Here is a 15,217-nt window from a genome sequence, read left to right as displayed (position 1 = left end):
ATGGAGAGGGAAATAAATAAATGCTTTTAAGAGCCCTTTAAGAGGGAAAGTGACAGCATTTGGTGATAGATTGGACACAGGGTGAGGCAGAAGTTGAGGTCCCACGTTTCTGGCTGGTACAACTAGCTGGTCAGTACATAGTTCATTCAGACAGGGAACACTGGACAAAGAAAAGGTGTGGGAGAAACTGTGTGTTCAGCATTAGGTATGCTGAATTTGAGGTAAGACACTCAAGTGGAATTATCCAATAAGCAGTGGGGTATGCAGGTTTGAAGGTCAAAAGGGAGGTATGGCCTGGACATGACTATTTGGGAGTCGTGTCCAGGACCAGTCTATCTACTAGGCATGGGTAGGCACATTAGTGCCCCAGTACTCTTAAATGCTTTAAAAAATGCTTTAATCTCCTTTAAATCAGAAAAAATGTTTATTTTATTTTATTTTTTTTAAAGACACTTCTATTTCTTTTTTTCTTTTTGGCTGCCTTGGGTCTTCGTTGCTGCGCGCGGGCTTTCTCTAGTTGCGGCAAGCGGGGGCTACTCTCCGTTGTGGTGTGCAGGCTTCTCACTGCGGTAGCTGCTCTTGTTGCGGAGCACGGGCTCTAGGCGCGTGGGCTTCAATAGTTGTGGCTCGCGGGCTCAGTAGTTGTGGCTCGCGGGCTCTAGAGCACAGGCTCAGTAGTTGTGGCGCATGGGCTTAGTTGCTCCACGGCATGTGGGATCTTCCTGGACCAGGGCTTGAACCCATGTCCCCTGCATTGGCAGGCAGATTGCTAACCACTGCACCACCAGGGAAATCCCAGAAAAAAAGTTTTAATAAAGATGTTTTAATAGATAATATTAATATATTCATCTTTACACCAATGCAGTCATAAAACATAATTAAAAAAGAAATTGTTCTGTAGGAAGGGGCCCACAAAAGTCAAAATGCTGCGCTGGTTATATTAGTAAGGATGCTTTCTACCACAAAATATCAGAAAGCCCACTCTCAATAGCTTCAGCAGTGACAATATTGAATTTCCCTTGTTCAGCATTAGGGTGGCCTGCAGGGATGGCAGGGCACGCATGCCTTCAAGGACAAAGACTCCTTCCAGCTCTCCACTCTGCCATCCCTGCTGTTGGCTCCATTCTCAGCTTGGGAGCACACCAGCTTCAGTAGGTCCAGGACATATCCCGACTTGACAACACTCCCAGGAAGAGAGCCACTGGGAATGTCGCTTCCAGTGATTCTCTCCTAGGAGTGAGAAAACCTTTCCCAGAAGCCCCCCAGCAAATGTCCTCTTAGTCTCACTGGGTATAACCCCATTCCTAAACCAGTTACTGGCAAGAAGGAAGGAAGTTATACGATGGGCTCAGACTAATCATCTGGGGTGTGTCAGAGGTTAGGGAGTCAACCATAATGCCTTCTCTAGAAGTCTTCCTCCAGGAGGTGGGACCTGAAGCCAAAAGCAAGGATGAGCTCACCCAGGGAAGAGTGTTCAGAAAGAGAAGCACAGAGGACGTAGGAGCTTCAGCATTTCCATCTACTGAGGGCTAAAGCAGCAAAGGTTGAATCAGTTCCTGCTACAGAGGGACTTCCTGTTTAATGGAAGAGACGCATCATTAAACACAGTTGCAAATGGACTGGAATGTGAGAGCAGACTGGGTTGGAGGCCCAGCTGTGTGTTAATACGTATGTGACTGGGTAGGTTTCTTAAGCTTTCTGCCTCAGTTTCCTTTTTGTATAGTACCCTACACATAGTAGATATCAAATAAACACAGCCATCATTGTATAATTATCATCCACATTATTATCATATATAGGCGGCAGGAAGCCATTGGAAGGGAATTAACAGGCAGATTTGTGTCTCGGTTAGATGGCTTAGGCAGGTTGTGCTCTGTCCCTGCTCTGGGTTTCCTCTTCACTAGGTCACTGTGAGCAACTCACTGAGTTTCCCTCTGGCTGCCCCCAAGGCTGAACCCCACCAGAAACCTCCAGGCCTCAGTAGCATCTCCATAAAATTTGTGTGTTGGTTTTAGCTGCACTCCTGCGCCTTGGAATCAGGATAAATTACTATCCCTCCTTTTACCCTTGTCTGCTTACATTGTTGCCACTCAAAGAAATTAATCAGGTTTATTAAGCATGACCTCTCTTTTGTAAGCCCTGCTCTGGGTCAGCCGATATGTACCTGTCTGCTGCTCTCCTAGTTCAGTTCCAGTTGGAGAGGCCTCAACCTTTCTCAGTGCTCTGGTGGGGGCACAGACAGGCGGCCGAGTGGCCACATCTTTTATTTGCAGAGACTGATGTACTGGGCTGGATCGGACAAAGACAGGACGCTCTGCTGTAGTGAGCACAAGGCCCTTTGTTGCCATGGCTGTGGAAGAAATAGGAACAAAAGGGATAAACGTTGCATCCAAATATGCTAATAATTAACACTTAACACCATGGATATAAAAAACATTTAATACTAAATTACTATGATCATAATAGCTATTCCTTATTCAGCTCTACTCCATATGGCATCATGACTTGGTAGTTAAGTACATGTGAACTGGAGCCTGACTGCCTGGGTCCAAATCCTGGCTCTGCTACTTACCAGCGTGGGCAAGTTACTCACGCTCTTTGAGTCTCAGTTTTGTATCTATAAAGCACGGACAATGGAAGTACACAACTCATAGGGTTATGTGAGTTCATATTATGCTTATAAAGCACTTAAACATGACCTACCACAAAATAAGCACTCAATAAATATTATATTTTTATATACATTGGTCAGCAAATTTAGACCTCAAAACAAACATATGATGTAGACATTATCATTATTATTATTATCCCTATTTATCAATTGAGGAAATCAAGACTCAGAGAGGTTGAGTAACTTTCCCAAGGTTACCCAGCAAGAAAGTAACAGAATCCAATTCTGACTGACCCTAAAGTCTTGTGCTTTCCACTGCACCAGGTCACTGTCTTCCATGAGCTCCTGGCAAGAGGTCCCACATCAATGCGATGGGACAGTATTGGTGACTTTCACAAGTTCCTCCTCCCTTTCTTCAGAGTTGGAACAAACTAGGTATTTTCAAAATGAAGGAAAGAGGAATCCTGTGGACAAGGCAGCTTAATCAAGGTTTCTCTCCTCTCCGCCCCTGCTTTATGCCCAGATCCCCAGCCTTCCCTAGAATGTACAAGGTCCAGTTCTCTAGTGGAAGCTGGAAGGCCAGCTAGGGAAGAACAGAGACATGGCCCAACTCTGGGTAAGACTTGCTCAAGTACCACCCATCTGATGGCTTGGCTGGCAGAGTGGAGCCACAGGGAAGAACCTGGCCATGGGGTACCAGGTCATACCAGTGCCAGGGGCTGGCAGGTTTGAGGCCAAGATGATCCAGGACAGATCTTGTACCCCAAAAATCTTTGGACATCACCAATAAAATAAAGTAAAACAGAACGGCCCAAAGCACCTTCCTGCCAGAGAACTTAAAATTCTTGAAGGATGCCTGCATTTTGTTTTTTAATGCAAAGGAATCCCAGAGTCTGGCTTATCACACCTCCTGTGGAGCGGATATCTGGCTGCCAGACCAATAAATGTTCATCTGGGCTCTGACCACTGCACAGCCTAGTCAGGCCTCTGCCCATTCTTCCACACAACCAAAGTCAGGCCTCTGCTCATGCTTCTACACAAGCAACTCTTGTTTTGTATTCAAAAGCAGTTCAATTCCTAAACAACCATCTGGGCAAAAATAAAACTCAGCCTTACAAATATCTCTGGGAAAGAGGGGCAGTTGGCTATCTCATTAATTGCAACCACTCACTGAGCTTAAACTCTGGGCGAGGCACTGTACTTACCATGACCCTTGTCACATCCCCACCCATCCCCCCACCCCTCACTTATCCCTTGAGTTTATGGCTAGCTCCTGATGGCCCCTCCCCTGTGCCTCTCTCATGTCCAGATGTCCATTTGCAATCAGATAAGACCTGGCTGGGTTCATCCTGGACTCTGGGAAACACAGCCCTGGCTTCTCGATGAATATACAGCCTGGTGTCAGCATGACAGCCTGTGAAGGGGCCTCCCTAGAGTCCCCAGGCTATGCCCACACCTAGTTCAAGACAGCAGAGACTTCTCTGATGTGGACAGGCAAGCTGTCAATGCTATGTGGATCCCCTACCCCCCACTCAGGCCCTGATCACAGACCCTCTTCCTCAACCCTTTCCACCCACACCTGCCTCTTGCCTCCTACTCACACTCCTGGGGCTCTCAAATGGTGACTAGAGAAGGAAGGAAACGGCCAGGCTAAAGATTCAGTGAAAATAGCTGAAGCTTTGTACTTGGACAGATAAGGGTTTGAATTTCACCATATTACTTAACAGCTGCGTGACTTGGGCTGGTTACTTGAGTCTGGTCTCTTGAGTCTCAGTTTTCTAATCTCTGAAAGGAAAACAATCTTCTGTACTCTTAGGGTTTCTGTGAGGATTAGAAAAGATATGTATAAGTATGTTATGCCCAGAGGCACTGAATAAATGGTAGACATTGTCAGACATAAGTTGGTGTCTTTATATTCCTTTAAAGTATATATACTTTCTCTCCCTAAATTCTTACAACCACCAGGCTACAGGGTCAGCCCACCAGTGGTGTTGCTGCAAGGAGCTTGGCTGGGTTGGAGCCAGCTCTCCTGCTGGGCCTGGACCTTAGTCTAGTGCATTGGTGGGGGTTTCAACCCCTCTGTCCATGGTTCAGTGACCAATCCTCCTGATTTGCCTGGGATTGTCTCAGATTTATGACTAAAATTTCCACATCCTGGGAGCACAGGCAGTTCAGTCTTGGGAAAACTGGTATGATCGGTCACCCTATCAAGCCAGCTGACCCACAGCAGATGGAGAACGTGTCAGACCCAGGAAGTAGCTGGGCTTCCCATAACCTTTCCCAGTTTGCTGGATGGATGGGCCAGGCTGGGCATCAAATCTGCCCTTCCTTCTGGGTTCCCAGCCAAGACCTGGTTAAGTTGAGGCCAAGGGTGACACCCAGAGGTCATGTGAAAAACTGCAGTCTGGTAATCACCCACCTGGCCCTTGAGGCCTTGGCTTGTTCATTAGTAAATATTTATTGAGCTCTCAACACGTGCCAACCCTTGTGTTAGGCACTGGGCATAAGTCTCAGGGTCTTGGAAGGCATCCTCAAACAAGTTAAATTTATGCTGAGACCTACTTATTGAGAAGGTGTTTGCCAGGTCAAGGCAGGAGGGAAAGAGAGAGTATTCCAGGCAGGAACAAACACCAAAGACAAAAACTCTGTGAGGGAAGGAGCATAAAACATTCAAGAAACTAATTACAGTATGAAGGAGGGGGTTAGTAGTGACAACAGTTGGTGACTAACAATTGTTAGTGGTGACAACAGTTAGGTTGTCAAGGCCTAATCAGCCAGGGGAGATTTATTTGTCTTTACCCTAAGTGCGATCAGAACTTAGTGAAGGGTTTTAAGCAGGACTGTAACATAATCAGATCTGCATTTTTCAAAGCTCACTCTGGCTACAGGGTGGAGACTGGTTTGGAGAGTAGTAAGTCTAAAGCCAGGGAGGCAATTAGAAGGTCATTGCAGTGTGCAGGTGGTACACAGTGAGGACCTGGACTTGGGTAGTGTGGGGAGATGATGAGAGATGTGATGGTTTGAGAGATATTATGGAGATAGAATGGGCAGGGACATGGTGATTGACTGGAGGTGAAGGTTGAGGGACAGTGCGGTTCAAAAATGACTTGCAGGTTTCCGGCTAGGACCACTGGACAGCAGTGGAACAGCTGCTGAGAAGGGAGCACCAGAAGGAGGAGGATGTTGGGCATGTTGAATCTGAGGTGCCTGTGGGACATGCACGTCAAGATGGCAAATAAGCAGGTGGATAAAGATTAGGAAGCAGGAAATAATGTGGGGGTCATCTGCATGCAGATGGTAACTGAAGTCCTAAGCAGTACCAACATTCACAAGTGGGCAGAGGAAGAACAGGCAAGTACGGTATTATAAAAGCCAGGGCAAGAGTGTTTCAGAAAGGAGAGAGCAGTCAACCTCTCCTTAGATCCTTTTAAAGTGAAGTGGTGGAGAGAAGCCAAGTTAGAGTGAGTTGTGCTGTAAGTAGGAGGTGAAGAGGTGGAGAAAGCAACTGTAGACAACTCTTTCAATAAATTTGGCTAAACTATCAAAGTTATCAGTGAGAGTGTAATTAGGTACAACTTTTCTGAATGGCAATTAGGCAGAATTTATGAAAATTAAAAATACACACAGCCTTTACCCCAACAATTCTACTTCCAAGAAGTTAGCCTACAAATGTACTTCACCCATACACAAAGACTTACAGAGAGGATGTTTACTGTGGCATTTTATAAATAGCTAAAGTGAAATACAATTTGCATACTCATCAACAGGAGGCTCGTTAAATTAGCTATAAAACAGCCACACAACAGGATATTATATATCTGTTAAAAAGAACATGCTAGGGGGGGTGGTGGTGGGATGAATTGGGAGGTTGGGATTGACATATATACACTAATGTATAAAATAGATAACTAGTAAGAACCTGCTGTATAAAAAAAAAAATTAAATTAAATTAAAAAAAATAACATGCTAGATTTACATGTATTGAAATGGATGCATCAAGACTGGATGCATCAGGACTTCCCTGGTGGCACGGTGGTTGGGAGCCTGCCTGCCAATGCAGGGGACACGGGTTCAAGCCCTGGTCCAGGAAGATCCCACATGCCGTGGAGCAACTAAGCCCGTGCGCCACAACTACTGAGCCTGCACTCTAGAGCCTGCGAGCCACAACTACTGAGCCCATGTGCCACAACTACTGAAGCCCGCGCACCTAGAGCCCATGATCTGCAACAAGACAGGAAACCGCATTGAGAGGCCCGTGCACCACAATGAAGTGGTCCCCGCTCGCCGCAGCTAGAGGGGGCCCGCGTGCAGCAACAAAGACCCAATGCAGCCAAAAATAAAAATAAATAAAAAATAAATTAATAAAAAAAAAAAGACTGGATGCATCAAGGAAAAAGGACAGCCATATATGCTTGTATAAATGCATAGAAAATGCTTAAAAAGGATACACAAGAAACTCTTCACAGTGGTTATTTCTGCAGGGTAGTCAGCGTAAGGAGAATTTTACTTTTCATTTTATGTTTTTTCATTTGGATTTTTAAAAATATTTATTTATTTATTTATTTGGCTGCACCAGGTCTTAGTTGCAGCATGCGGGATCTTCATTGCGGCATGTGGGGTTTTTAGTTGAGGCATGGGGGATCTCGTTCCCTGACCAGGGATCGACCCCAGGCCCCCTGCATTGGGAACGTGAAGTCTTAGCCACTGGACCACCAGAGAAGTCCCTATATGTTTGGATATTTATTGCAAGCATGTACAGTGAAATTTTACATAATTTATATGTCTTTAAAAACTAATTTTCGGGGCTTCCCTGGTGGTGCAGTGGTTGAGAATCTGCCTGCAAATGCAGGGGACATGGGTTCGAGCCCTGGTCTGGGAAGATCCCACATGCCGCGGAGCAACTGGGCCCGTGAGCCACAACTACTGAGCCTGCGCGTCTGGAGCCTGTGCTCTGCAACAAGAGAGGCCGCGATAGTGAGAGGCCCGCGCACCACGATGAAGAGTGGCCCCCGCTCGCCACAGCTAGAGAAAGCCCTCGCACAGAAACGAAGACCCAACACAGCCAAGAATAAATAAATTAACTAATTAAAAAAAAAACAACTAATTTTCAATGGGCAGAAGACCTAAATAGACATTTCTCCAAAGAAGACATACAGATGGTCAATAGGCACATGAAAAGACACTCAACATCACTAATTATTATATAAATGCAAATCAAAACGACAATGAGGTACCACCTCACAATGGTCAAAAATCAAATCATCAAAAAGGCTACAAACAATAAATGCTGGAGAGGGTGTGGGGAAAAGGGAACCCTCCTACACTGTTGGTGGGAATGTAAATTGGTGCAGCCTCTATGGAAAACAGTATGGAGGTTCCTTAAAAAACTAAAAATAGAGCTACCGTATGATCCAGCAATCCCACTCCTGGGCATATATCCGGAAAAGATGAAAATGCTAATTCAAAAAGATACATGCAGGGAACTCCCTGACAGTCCAGTGGTTAAGAAGGCACTTTCACTGCTGTGGGCCTGGCTTCAATCCCTGGCTGGGGAACTAAGATCCCACAAGCTGAGCGGCGCCAGCGGTGGGCAGGGAGCTAAGAGAATAAATGCACTATAATGGTTAAGAGACTAAAAATTAAAAAATAAGCCAGATTTGAAATTCCATCCTCTCCATTTACCAGCTGTCTGCCTTGTGCAAATTATTTAACTCTTCTTTGCCTCAGTCTCTCCATCTACAAAGTGGACACGATTATAGTATTTTTGTTTAATGAGTTAATGTATGTTAAGCATAGAAGTCTTTGTTCTTATTACAAGTAGCCATTATCCATAATTAGATTAAAAGTAGGGGCAATGCCAAGTGTGTGTGTGTGTTCTTAGCAGATAGCAAAGTTCCCCATACATAGTATGAGTAAAACAAATATTTATTAAATAAATGAAATACTAGAAAGAAAAAAGTACTCGGAAAATCATTTTTTGCTCTCACTTTTTTTTTACTTTGTATATGTTAGTTCCATGAAATAAAATGTTAAATTTAAAAAAATCGTGGTATATGGGACTTCCCTGGTGGTGCAGTGGATAAGACTCCACGCTCCCAATGCAGGGGCCCGGGTTTGATCCCTGGTCAGGGAACTAGATCCCACATGCATGCTGCAACTAAGGAGCCCTGGAGGCACAACGAAGGAGCCTGCCTGACGCAACTAAGACCTGGTGCAACCAAATAAATAAATATCTTTTTTTAAAAATGTGGTATATATATATAGTAGAATATTAGCCATAAAAAGAATGAAATATTGCCATTTGCAGCAACATGGGTGGACCTAGAGAATATCACACTAAGTGAAGTAAGTTAGAGAAAGACAAATATATATCTCTTATATGTGGAATCTAAAATATAACACAAATGAATATATATATACAAAACAAAAAGAGACTCACAGACATAGAAGACAAACTTATGGTTACCAAAGGGGAAAGGGACGGGGGTCAGCGGGAGAATAAATTAGGAGTGTGGGATTAACAGATACAAACTACTATACATAAAATAAATAAGCAACAAGAATTTACTGTATAGCACAGGGAACTATATTCAATATCTTGTAGTAACCTATGAAGGAAAATAATCTGAAAAAATATATATATATATATATAACTGAATCACTTTGCTGTACACATGAAACTAGCACAATATTGTAAATCAACTGTACTTTAATTTTTAAAAATCTTTATTTTTATAAGTTTGGCTGTGAAGGGTAGGAGAATTACACAAAAATAGTTGTAGAAGTAAGCAGGATAGAGGGAGGGTTTTTTGGTTTGTTTTTTTTTAAGATGAGAGAGACCTGATGATCTCTCTTAAAAGGGAGAGAATGAAGATATATAGGAGAGAGAGGAAAATCAGTAAAGCAAGCTCACTGATGATGTGAGTGTTGGTGAGACCCAGAGCCCTGGTTAGTCTAACCCAGGTGGCATCTTACTTCTTACTTCACAGTGACAGGGGAGGAGAGGGTGGTATCAGCAGGTCTTCAGAGTGCCTGTAGAGGCCCTGCCCTATGGAAATGAAAATACATCTCTTCCCCAGGAAGCTCTCAATCTATGGGTTTAATGAGCTGACCCTTGAACAATGTGGTGGGGGGGCGGGTAGGGTTGGGGGCCAACCCCTGCACAGTTGCAAATCCCTGTAAAATCTGCATATAACTTTACAGTCGGCTCTCCACACCTGCAGTTCTGCATCCTCGGATTCAACGCACCACGAATGATGTACTACGGTAGTATGTATTTACTGAAAAAAACCCTGCATATGAGTGGACCCGCATGTAAGTTCAAACCCGTGTTATTCAAGGGTCAACTGGAACTTCCCTGGCAGTCCAGTGGTTAAGATTCCGCACTCCTACCGCAGGGGATGCGGGTTCGATCCCTGGTCGGAGAACTAATAAACTGCATGCTGCGCAGTGTGGCCAAAAAATTTTTTTTAAAAAAGGGTCAACTGTACTAACAATTGCCAATCAACTACACTTGCTCTCACCTCCATACCTTTGTATAAGCCGTGTCCTCCACCTGGAACACTTCACTCCCAACCTCCAACACATAAAGGTACCCCTCACCTTGTCAATTCCTACTCAAACTTCTGGTCTCAGCTTCTCCTGAGAAGCCTTCCCTAGTCCTCCAGACAATGTTAGAAGCAACAGTCTCTTCACTGGCCTCCCCATTCTGCCCTTGCTCCCCTCCATCCTATTATCAACTCAGCAGCCAGCGAGGTTCAATAGAAATGTGGAGTCTGATCCGGTCACCCTTCAGCTTAAACCCTCCAGTGGCTTCCTATCATGTTCAGAGTAAAAGCCAAAGTTTGCCTTATGGCTACTATTCCCCCTCCTCCCTATCCTATTCCAGCTGCACTGGCCTTTTGCTCCAATACACCAGCCCCATTCCTGCCTCAGGGCCTTTACATTTGTTCCTCTTGCCACCTCACTTCCTTCAGGAATTAACTCAAAAGTCACCTTCTCACAATTCTGACACATACTACAACATGGATGAAACTTACAGGCATTATGCTAAGTGAAATAGGCCAGTCACATACACACACACACACACACACACACACAAACACTGTACGATTTCACTTACATGAGGTACCTAGAGTAGTCAAAATCATAACAGAGATAGAAAATAGAACAGTGGTTGCCAGGGGCAGGGGGAGGGGAGAGTGGCGAGCTATCTAAAGGGTACAGTGTCAGCTGTGGAGGAAGGGTTCAGAGTATGGATGAGGTGATGGTTGCACGACATGAATGTACTTAATACCACTGAACTGTACCTTAAAAATGTAACGTGGTGAATATTATGTGTGTTTTACCACACACACACACACACACACACACACAAAGTCACCTTCTCTGAGGTCTTCCAGGTCACTCATAAAAAGTCAAGGGCTCAAGGAGAAGAACGGAATCACATGGAGGTAGGGCAGGGACAAGGCCAGAAAGGAGGGAGCATCCGCGGTCGCCTCCGAGATGGGGAGGGAGCTCCGGACGGGCGCGGCCAGAAAGGCGGGAGTTTCCGGGAGACGATTTCAGGGGAAGGAAGGAAGGAGGGAACTTGGGAGGGGCGGGGTCAGGTAAGGGAGGGGTGGGGAGGGGAGGGGAGAGGGGAGGAGAAGGGGAGAGGGGAGGAGAAGGGGAGGGGAAGGAGCGGGGGGGGGGGGGGGCGGGCAGGGGTCAGGATTTCTGCAGGGGGCAGAGTGTGCCTCGGGTAGCCGCCGGCCTAGCCTGAGAGCTCCGAGAGTTCGATTCCTCCGCCCTCCACAGCCCTTGTCGTTGTAGAAGGCAGATGTATAGGAGAGGCGTCACCACCTAGCCTCTCGGACCCGCGCGCGCCCTCCAGTGGTATCGGCCGGTTCCCTCAGGTCTCGACCTGCGCGCCCACCCTCGTTATCAGTAGCTCCAGGAGGAGTGCAACTGCGGCCAGGCTCGGAGGACCCATCTTGGGAAAGTTCCGCAAGGTCCTGATCGCAGGAGGACACGAGTCTGATCCCAGGAGGTCACGGCCAAGACGCCAGCAGGGCTGCAGGAAGTAGAGTCTAGTTCTCTAACCCCAGCTGGTCTCCAGAGCCCAGTCTATGCACTGGGCCAAAGTCAAACACAGTGCCCTTGCAGGGCAGCGTGCCCCAGACAAGGTCACCCTTTTCTTTAAGACAACCCCCTCTTAGCTTCTGGAAATCTACCCTCCCCCAGGTCAGAAGTGATTGGTCAGGGGTCCTGTTTCTGTTCCCTCTGTCCATACCTGGAGCCCTTGAGTGGAAATTCCTTCTCCCGGACCAAAGGCCTGGAAGCTGCTCCCTTGGGGCCCCAATCATGATAGCTGGGGCAGAGCATTGCCTTTTCTGTACCAGCCCACTCAGATCCCTATTCCCAGGGCCTCCTCCCCCAGAATCCACCACCAAAGCCAGAGCCCTCCCAGTGCCTTCCCAGTGCTCAGGACTACGGAGGAGTAGCCCTTTGTATGCCCTGACCCCACAGTCAGGCCCAGGTTCACAGGCTAAAACCTGGATCTCTTTTGCCAGGCTGCACCATATACTATTTCATTTAATCACAACAATCCCACGAAGTAGGTACTATTATTATTCCCATTTTTATAGATGATGAAACTAAGACTCAGAAGTTAAGCAATTTGCCCAAAGTTATACATGTGCTAGTAAGTGTTGGAGGTAGATTTTTAAACCCAGGTCTGTCTGGCTTTTGGAGCCCATGTTCTCAAATTCACTGGAGTGCAGAGTAGCACCAAGTGCCTTTCACCACTGCTGACCCGCTTCGGGTACTGCCTTCCTGGCTGTAGGCATGAAACACCCAGCCAGGTGTTTTTCTAAGCCCTGTCCCCTCATCACATCCTTCTCCCTCCTGCCAATGAAACTCAACAGTAAGTCATCACACCAGGCTGCCTGACAAAGGAATCTCTTTTGCATTGTCTCAGACCACAGGCATCCATCCCAACTGTCTCCCCAACCTTATGCTCCATTGCTCCTCTGAGGGTTTGGCTCACATTCCTCACTGAGGTTTTGCTTATGCCATTTGCCCTTCTTGGAATGCCCTTCCAAACCCTTCAAGAGCTACCAGGTGAAGTTCCAGAAGACTCCTAATTTCCTCAATCCAGTGATCTCACACAGTTCTCAGTGGCAAGGCCAGAAATGCCCCCAGAAAGCTCCTCTGGCCTAATACCCAATCAGGGAGCTGGAAAGAGCAAAGAGGACTTATTCTAGTCCTAATAGAGTCAGGAGGGTGAGAAAGGATGCCCGTGCAGCTGTTCCTTTCAGATCCTGAGCCACTGTTTTTTTCTCCAAATCTTGTTTGGGACAAGGGGGTAAAAAATGTTAAGGGAGAAGTGGGGTTGAAAAGGAGCAGCTGAGAGATTTCCCAAAAGAGAGATGCATTTAGGAGCTATATAAATGGTCTATCTTCCTATAACAAATTTCTCTGGACCATTTTGGGGAAAGAGTGAAAATCTGTAATTTAAAGCATTTTATTCTATTTTAAGTTTTAAAGGAACATTAAGAAATTAAAAGCAAAATTCTCCAAAAATTTTAAGCTAAAACATGAAATTGCTAAGAAAGTCCATGCTTGTAGAGGGAAAATTCGGACTGTTCCCCCAACTAGGGCTGATTCCCTTTTCTCTGAGGTTGGGGCATGAGTGGGAACCCAGTGCCTGGCACCTCGTGAAGGCAGCTATTGTGATCTCCAGGGTCCGGGGTTGGGAGGCTCAGTGCCCAAAGGTGTGTGGCCCAGCCGGAGGCCGTGGGAAGGTCAGTGCCCAAGAGTGAGGCCCAGCCAGAGGCCATGGGAAGGGTCAGTCCTGTGTCCCCGGTGTACTCTCGGCGACACAGGCTGAGCGAGAGGGTGGAGAGTGGCAGTCACTGGCTCCGCCCCCTCTCTCTCGCCCCACCCCTGCACTGGCTCCGCGTGGTTCTCTAGAGCCGCAGCTCAGACTCGGCGGTCTCCAGGCAGCTCCAGTTTGGCGTGGTTCGGCAGAGGGAACCGCAAACCCCCAAGTGGTCCGTCTGTGGCTTCTCCCCGAAAAAGATCGAGGAACGCGGTCTGCCGGCAAAATTGGACTCCACCGGCTTCCGACGACAAGCCAGGGACTGAGAGTCTCCGAGTCCCGAACGACAAGTGATTGTCCCCAGGGGAAGGACAGGCCGGGGTCGCCATCCAGACCGCCATGGCCGCGCCCGCCCGCCGTCTGTGTCATATCGCTTTCCACGTGCCCGCGGGGCTGCCCCTCGCCCAGGATCTGCAGCGCCTCTTCGGCTTCCAGCCCCTGGCGGTGCGGGAAGCAGACGGCTGGCGGCAGCTGGCTCTGCGGAGCGGGGACGCGGTCTTTTTGGTGAACGAGGGCGCGGGGTCCGGAGAGCCGCTGTACGGCCTGGACCCGCATCATGCGGTGTCCAGTGCCACGAACCTGTGCTTCGACGTGGCCGACGCGGGCGCCGCCGCCCGGGCGCTGGCGGCACTCGGCTGCAGCGTGCCGGTGCCCCCTGTCAGCATTCGGGATGAGCAGGGCGCCGCCACCTACGCCGTGGTCAGCTCGCCGGCCGGCAACCTCAGCCTGACGCTGCTGGACCGCACTGGCTTCTGCGGGCCCTTCCTGCCCGGGTTTAGGCCTGTGCCCTCCGCACCTGGCCCGGGCTGGGTCAGCCACGTGGACCACCTGACCTTGGCCTGCACCCCCAGCAGCTCCCCAAAACTGATGCGCTGGTTCCACGACTGTCTAGGCTTTCACCACCTGCCACTGAGCCCAGGTGAGGATCCGGAGCTGGGCCTGGAGGTGGCAGCAGAGTCCGGGCGTGGGGGGCTGAGGCTCACCGCCCTGCAGGCCCCTACGGGTAGTGCTGTCCCTACCCTCGTGCTGGCTGAGTCCCTGCTGGGGGTCACCAGCCCACAGGACCAGGTGGAGCAGTTCCTGGCCCGGAACGGGGGACCTGGACTGCAGCACGTGGGGCTATACACACCAAATATCATTGAAGCCACTGAGGGGGTGGCAGGGGCCGGGGGTCAGCTCCTGACTCCTCCTGAGGCCTACTACCAGCAGCCAGGCAAGGAGAAGCAGATCCTGGCTGCAGGGCATGAGCCTAGCCTGCTGGCCCGACAGGGGGTCTTGCTAGATGGTGACAGAGGCAAGTTTCTGCTTCAGGTCTTCACCAAGTCCCTCTTTGCAGAGGACACTTTCTTCCTGGAGCTGATTCAGAGGCAGGGGGCCACTGGATTTGGCCAGGGCAACATTCGGGCCCTGTGGCAGTCTGTGCAGGAGCAAGCTGCCAGGGTCCAGGAAGCCTGAGAAGGGCTGAAGCTGGGTGTAGCCGCCTGTCCTGGAGCACTGGGGAGTCCAGCACAGGGCCTGCTGGAACTCAGAGATACCCACAGAGGCCTGGAGTGAAAGGTTTTGTCTTTAGGGACCAGGTGTGGCCTCCATCTCATCGTGCCAGAAGTTGAATCTCACAGGGGTCCAAAGAGATGGGATTTTTTTTAAAACTGTGAAACGTTTCTCATATTGTCTATATCTAACATATATGCAAAGTGTAAAGAATAAAGGAATTACACAATTAGGAAACAGAACATAACCAA

General features: G+C 48.1%; 1 protein-coding gene and 1 long non-coding RNA gene across 7 annotated transcripts; one reads left to right on the top strand and one right to left on the bottom strand.

Annotated features, from left to right (window-relative positions):
- Window positions 1-405: 405 nt before the first annotated feature.
- Window positions 406-11,209, bottom strand: LOC309615837. Of its 6 annotated transcripts, none has more exons than XR_014237091.1 (6): window positions 10,995-11,209; window positions 4,324-4,432; window positions 2,906-3,075; window positions 2,165-2,350; window positions 1,461-1,574; window positions 406-776 (listed from the first exon to the last, which is right to left on the bottom strand). It is a non-coding gene; the product is annotated as an uncharacterized lncRNA (long non-coding RNA). The 6 variants fall into 6 exon arrangements; XR_014237092.1 differs by having other exon boundaries at window positions 2,906-3,042; window positions 10,995-11,208; XR_014237093.1 differs by having other exon boundaries at window positions 2,906-3,042; window positions 4,332-4,432; window positions 10,995-11,208.
- Window positions 11,210-11,547: 338 nt separating this feature from the next.
- Window positions 11,548-15,078, top strand: HPDL (4-hydroxyphenylpyruvate dioxygenase like). The gene is made up of 2 exons (XM_082365417.1): window positions 11,548-13,398; window positions 13,441-15,078. The coding sequence occupies exon 2, from the start codon at window positions 13,815-13,817 to the stop codon at window positions 14,928-14,930; it is 1,116 nt and encodes a 371-aa protein (XP_082221543.1). The 5' UTR covers window positions 11,548-13,398; window positions 13,441-13,814; the 3' UTR covers window positions 14,931-15,078.
- The last annotated feature ends 139 nt before the right edge of the window (window positions 15,079-15,217 follow it).

Source organism: Balaenoptera borealis, assembly GCF_965194805.1.
Source record: "Balaenoptera borealis genome assembly, chromosome: 1".
Lineage (NCBI taxonomy): Eukaryota > Metazoa > Chordata > Mammalia > Artiodactyla > Balaenopteridae > Balaenoptera > Balaenoptera borealis.
This window is presented reverse-complemented; position numbering and strand designations above follow the sequence as displayed.

Coding starts and splice junctions, on each gene's coding strand:
- HPDL (XM_082365417.1), top strand. CDS start 13,815: ATGGCCGCGCCCGCCCGCCGTCTGTGTCATATCGCTTTCCACGTGCCC.